Source organism: Haematobia irritans, chromosome 1, assembly GCF_050003625.1.
Source record: "Haematobia irritans isolate KBUSLIRL chromosome 1, ASM5000362v1, whole genome shotgun sequence".
NCBI lineage: Eukaryota > Metazoa > Arthropoda > Insecta > Diptera > Muscidae > Haematobia > Haematobia irritans.
Window position 1 is genome coordinate 227,916,874 of NC_134397.1, and position 5,905 is coordinate 227,922,778.

Below are 5,905 nucleotides of genomic sequence, written 5' to 3' on the forward strand. Positions count from 1 at the left end.
TGTCAAAATTTTATTTCTATAGAAAATTTTGTCAAAATGTTATTTCCATAGAAAATGTTGTCAAAATTTATTTGTATATTGAGAAGACGGTGTTAAGAAGTTTTAAGATACCTTGCCACCGACAAGTGTTACCGCAACCCAAGTAATTACATTGTGGATAACAATCTTTCGTAGAAGTTTCTACGCAATCCTTGGTGGAGGGTACATAAGATTCGGCCTGGCCGAACTTACGGCCGTATATACTTGTTTTAAATGACTTTGTCTTCCGAATTGGATTGGAAGCTTAATTATTTGAATGAATTCTTGAATTGGAAAAGTTTTCAGCTTCAATCAACTTTTTAATTGGAAACATTTTGGTTATATTTTTTGTGTGTAGAGAAATACTCCTCTCTTAGCGAACGTATGCTACATTCATAGTAAAATCTCTGCTAATGATAGCAAACGCCTATTGATGTTTGTAAAAGACGACTTTCTGCTAAAGAATTTTAGGTGTAACAGCAAGAAACCTGCAATTTCATATAGGGTACTTACTGCTAAAATGACAGTAGTGAGCTGAATTGAACTAATTGGGAAATGGAAATCAGAATAACTGTCTTCCCTCTAGTTTGGACAACATTTTGAACCAGATATTATTATCTTATCTTATGGTGAATAAACATTTTTGGTTGTACACGAGCATTTTTTCCGTGTGGGCCAAGTGCACTGCTCCCAGTAAGAAAATGTTTAATTTTTCTAAAGGCACAACATTAAAAGCACTTCCGAAAATGTCCTCCCAAAGATGATTTTTATTTTAACTTCACAGGAAGTCATTTTAATTAAATTTTTTATAACCCGCTTTTTTTCATTTTTTTAATGGGTAATTTTATTTTTTATTTCGAATAGGTTAAACACAGAGTAAAATTATTTAAATTTTGTCGAAAAATCCATTCCAAAAAAATTTCGATTTTTTGAAAATATTTGAGACCAAACTTTTCAGACAAGCGTCTAAAAAATGAAATGAAAATGGTGGACATTCGTTCTATGACAAGCCCATCTTATTACTTTATTGGCGACGCTCCTTTTTTGCTAGGATTTAACAGACGTTGGCGCAAACCTACCTTTTAATGCCAGAATGAAAGCGACCTCCATCTCACGTCAATAGTCGAGTTTTCGATGATCTATGAGTTTAGCCTAAATGTTGTCCAAGATGGTATTCAAATCAACCCCAATATTGTTTTAACTATAGAATGTTATTCTCAAAAGTGCTCACAAATTTATTGAAATTTACTAGGACTACATTTGTGAACTTATACTCTTCATAAATTATAAACTTTTCATAATATAATAACTCATTTATAATATAAAAATAAATTAATGAAAACATCATCGAATGATGAAAATAAAAAGTCAATAAAAAATAACGTTATACGTTGCCAGGAATTCCTAACAACATACAGAGAAAATTAAACGAAATCCAAAATCAAAGCCTATGCCTTTAAAATTCTTCTATCAGCGTCCTTGATTGAAGGGATTGTCGGGAGATTTGTTCCATTCTTTCATTAGTATTTGCTTCCATTGGGATAGGCGCATAGATGGATTTTCAGCTTTGATGCGAGGCATATTGGCTGCTTCGAAGGCCTTATATGCAGCTCTCATACGTTTTTCGGGATGTTTGTCTTCCTCTTCATCCTTTACACTACATGAATTGAACAAGCCATAAATTTATATCCAGATTTAACAACATGCCACAAAATACCAACCTTAACACAGCCAAAGCTTCATCCACTGTCGAAGCCACCTCCACATCGGCCATTGATCTATTCAGATTCTCCTCAATGTAATTCGTCTGTACTACTACACGATTATTAGTTTGTTTGGCCGCACTCATTGCTTCCAAAGCCCTTTGTTTCTTTTCCATCTCTTCCAGAACCTGTTGACGATTAATTTTGGCCAATGGCTGTTTGCCTTGAGTTTTTATGGAATCCATTTCTTTGTCCAATAAAGCCTTTGCTTCAGCTTTTCTCTTTGCCGCTTCTGCTCGTTTCCTTTCTTCTTCCTCACGTTTTTGCTGCTTGCGAGCCAGGCCTTTATCATCATCTTGCCACAGACGATCTTCAGCTTCTTTGGCAAGTTTCGACTGAGTCGCTTGCTTAACTGCAGCTTTTCTTTCTCGTGCCTCCACGGCTTTGCTATTCATACCCATCTTTTTAGGCATTTTGCTGAAAGCTAATAAATTCCGGAGCAATACAAACGGAGAACAAGATCGAAACGGGAATGTGACACTGCTACTTACGATGCAGAACACAGGCCCAAAATAGTTGAGATAAATTATATTGAATATACAATGATTAGTTATTATTCCGTTTTCGATTTTACGTTGTTTTTAAACCAAATTTTTATGCTAAGGCTCGTTGATAAAAAAATCAGCAAATTCTGGATAGTGGTTGACAGATTTGCAAAGGAAATCAAAACAACAACAAAACCATCAACATTTTCAGTGTTGCCGTTGCCTTTGGAAATACTTTCTTAAAGGCCGCTTACACTTTATGAAAACAGTGTCAACCCAATAAACACTAACGTTTGAAAAATACTGAAATTCAATAATTTTTCAAACATTTTTTCAAAGGATTAGGGTAATGATCAAGTTGAGAAATTGTTGAGAAAATCGCGTTCTCAACAAAAAACAGACATTACCCTCAACAGTAAAATTCAACACAATAGCAATAATTTCTCAATTGTAATCCTCAAATTGAAATGCATCGCTACTCAATAATTTCTCAAACAGTTTTCAATGTGATAAAAATAAAAAATTAGCATTGTTGCGAATACTTTCAAACCACAATTTGTATGAAAGTCAATCCTAGTTCTAACTGAAAGTCAATACTAAATTTCTAGAGATTTTGTAAATTTTATTATTTTTTTCGTTAACAAATATAATAATCTTAAAAATAACATTAATAATATATAAAAATAATAATATAATACCAATCAAAATGTAATTATCTTATTAAACGTATTAATAAATAAAACTATGAATACAACTTTAAATACCTTAAACATTTTTACATGTATAATTCCATTTCCTCCATAATGTTGGTGTCATTAATATGCTGGCAATTTGAAATAATTACTATCGAGGAACTTGCTGGCTTGTGTGTTAGAATAGATTCCAGCAAGAGGAAATCACAAAATATCAAACTGATGACGGGACGTAAATTGATGTAATGCACATTTCCATCCAGAAGTTCTTGATATAGGAATTGCTGCACTTTGTTTTAATTGGTTGCACTTTGTAAGTTTTCTGAAAACTTTTCTTTGTTGTTCCCTTCATCGGTTTTTCATCGGCCAACATCTTCCAAGAATATACCATCCAATGATTTTAGTTTTCTGCAAAACAATCGAGTTTTGTGATTTCCATTATGTTTTCATTTCACTTTTTATTTTGACTTACCAATTTGTATTTCTTCCAACTGACCACATACTTCGTGATTTCCTCAAGAACGTTGGTGTTACAAAATTGTTGTTATTAAAATACTGGCAATTTTCAGGAACTTGATGGCCAGATAATTGGAATACATTTCCAGCAATTTCAATTCACAAAATAATAAATTAAACTGAAGATGCGATGTAAATTAAACTATCGTTGTGATGCGAATTATCATCCAGTAGTTGTTGATATGGAAAAGCATAAATACCAAGTTTTTTTGGTTGCACTTTGATTTATGGAAACTTTCTCTTCTCGATAAGCCATTTTTCATCGGCCAGCCTCTTAATGTGTCCAAGAATCAGCATCCAAATATTTTAGTTGTCTGCAAAGAGATTTTATTTTAGTGACTTCCTTAAAGTTTTCATTTCGTGTTTTAGTTTTACTTACCAATTATTATAAGCAATTTCAATTGATTATTAAAAAATTTCCACATTTTTGTATTTCTTCCACGAACTTTGTTGTCCAAAGTAGTATTGAAAACCATGTGGTTTTTTCGTTGCATTTCAGGGTAGTGTTTTGTCAAAGTTTTCTCCAATTATCTTCAACACATTTTCAAAGTTTTCGTCAACATTTTGCCAAATTGGTTGTAATTCGCAAACAATTCGAAGATGTATTGAAGATGAGCTGTTTCAAGTCAAGTTGAATTTATGTTGAAAATGATATTTACCCTCAAACTGAAAAGGGATTGCATTTGAAAAACGCTCATCCTGTGTTTATTGGGAACCCAATAAACACAAACGTTTGAAAAATTCTAAAAGTTTTCAAAGGATTAATGCGTCTTAAAGGTGGAATTACATACCATGCGTACAATGCGTCCGATGATTGAAGAGTTGAAATTTCTCTTTGAAATCAAAAACTCGAATAGTCTGCCGCAAACAGAAAAAAATTAACCCTTCCATCAACGCACGGATTGACGCATGGTGTGTACTTCAACCTTAAGGTAGAATTACATACCATGCGTTCAATGCGTCCGATGATTGAAGAGTTGAAATTTCTCTTTGAAATCAAAAGCTCGAATATTCTGCCGCAAAAAGAAAAAAATCAACCCTTCCATCAACGCACGGATTGGCGCATGGTGTGTAATTCAACCTTTATGCAGACTATAAGTTTATACGGACGACAGTGGTCGTGTCGAACATCCCTGCCAGCATTTCAAAGTTCCATTTCAACCTCATCGTTACCACAGACTCGTAAATGTCACTTCAACCATCATGAAAAGGTACATCAAAAAGTACATGCAAGTAATTTGCCATCCCTACTGTTAAAAAAGCCATTTTTTTGTGAAACGCCAAGCGCAACCAGCTTGTTATATTTTAATTAAATAAAAACGAAAATAAAGTTCTGAAAACATAGATTATACGCTTAAAATTGTGAAAGGTATATTGGTGAACAATTTGGTGATTTTCCAAATGGAATAAAGTGATTGTTTTTCAGATATTTTACAGACACGCTGCCTCCATGGAATAAAAACACTGGTTGATAGACGCAGCAACATGTAACTCGCTACTTGTAACTCAACATCATCATTAATGCCAAAAATTATGTTAAATGTAATGTGATAGTGGTATAAATGTTATATTTTTAAGAATTTGTAAATGTTTAATCAAATTAATAAATATCTAAACAAACGTGTTTTACTCGACCACAATGATTCTTTTACAACTATCTTAAAATGCACTTTTTCTGATTGTTTGGAGGGTCCCTTATTGGCGTCGTTCTAAATTGATCTATAAAGGCACCTAATAATTGCACTCATGCGAAACATTTTTGTAGTAACTTGGCGTGGTACAACTTCTCAATAGTGACGGCGCTTTTCCGACGAGTTTTTGATGTCGTATATGATTGTTTTCGACGTAGTGGGGATTCTCAAAAGAGTCCCCAAATTCAAAAAATGTTGGCAGGGATATCCCATATATTGGCCACATTATAAGTTAAGTCGGACGGCATAATCGATTCACAATTTTATCAAAAATCGAAGTAAACGATAAGGTCCTCCTTTGAACAATGAGTTCATGTGAAGTGGAGAATAGGGTAGAATGCAATTGTGATTGCCATAAAAAAGAAAAGGTTCCGTCGAATCTTCAATATTTGATAGAGAGAGAAAAGGAAATTAATTATGAGTTAAGAAAAGAAGTGGGATGGGAGAGAGTGGGAAAGCCATTATTGGAGTTCCACCTTCCACATCCGATAACTCTGTTGAAACTAAGGCCTATTCGGTCTATTAAACCCGGAATTGACTCCAGAGTTTTAGCAGATTTAAAGGAAGTTGTTGCAACATTTACTGTCAGAGAACGTCAATGTATTGTTATATTTGATGAAGTTGAATGCAAGACCACACTAGACTACAATAAAAATGACGATTTGATTGATGGTTTTCATGATATTGGCGACGGGATCCGAAAAGATAAAATAGTCAATAAATGTTTATTCTTTATGGTC

General features: G+C 33.6%; 1 protein-coding gene and 2 long non-coding RNA genes across 4 annotated transcripts; 1 reads left to right on the forward strand and 2 right to left on the reverse strand.

Moving 5' to 3' along the window:
• Window positions 1–1,229: 1,229 nt before the first annotated feature.
• On the reverse strand, window positions 1,230–2,433 carry LOC142220361 (coiled-coil domain-containing protein 124). 2 transcript variants are annotated; one of them, XM_075289571.1, is made up of 3 exons: window positions 2,273–2,422; window positions 1,740–2,205; window positions 1,230–1,675 (listed from the first exon to the last, which is right to left on the reverse strand). In XM_075289571.1, exons 2-3 carry the CDS (start codon window positions 2,192–2,194, stop codon window positions 1,489–1,491), a joined length of 642 nt encoding a protein of 213 aa, XP_075145686.1. In that variant the 5' UTR covers window positions 2,195–2,205; window positions 2,273–2,422; the 3' UTR covers window positions 1,230–1,488. The 2 variants fall into 2 exon arrangements, with proteins under 2 accessions (XP_075145686.1, XP_075145605.1); XM_075289490.1 differs by having other exon boundaries at window positions 1,274–1,675; window positions 1,740–2,433.
• Window positions 2,434–3,268: 835 nt separating this feature from the next.
• Window positions 3,269–4,142, reverse strand: LOC142220479 (uncharacterized). The gene is made up of 3 exons (XR_012717879.1): window positions 3,854–4,142; window positions 3,431–3,788; window positions 3,269–3,366 (listed from the first exon to the last, which is right to left on the reverse strand). It is a non-coding gene; the product is annotated as an uncharacterized LOC142220479 (long non-coding RNA).
• Window positions 4,143–4,605: 463 nt separating this feature from the next.
• LOC142220542 (uncharacterized) lies at window positions 4,606–5,094 on the forward strand. Its single transcript, XR_012717890.1, has 2 exons — window positions 4,606–4,843; window positions 4,901–5,094. It is a non-coding gene; the product is annotated as an uncharacterized LOC142220542 (long non-coding RNA).
• The last annotated feature ends 811 nt before the right edge of the window (window positions 5,095–5,905 follow it).

Bases quoted from the DNA above. Each gene is read 5' to 3' on its own strand.
- LOC142220361 (XM_075289571.1), bottom strand. From the start codon at position 2,194: ATGCCTAAAAAGATGGGTATGAATAGCAAAGCCGTGGAGGCACGAGAA. The intron at 1,676-1,739 runs GTTGGTATTTTG...CAATTCATGTAG, and splicing joins GAAGCTTTGGCTGTGTTAAG to TGTAAAGGATGAAGAGGAAG.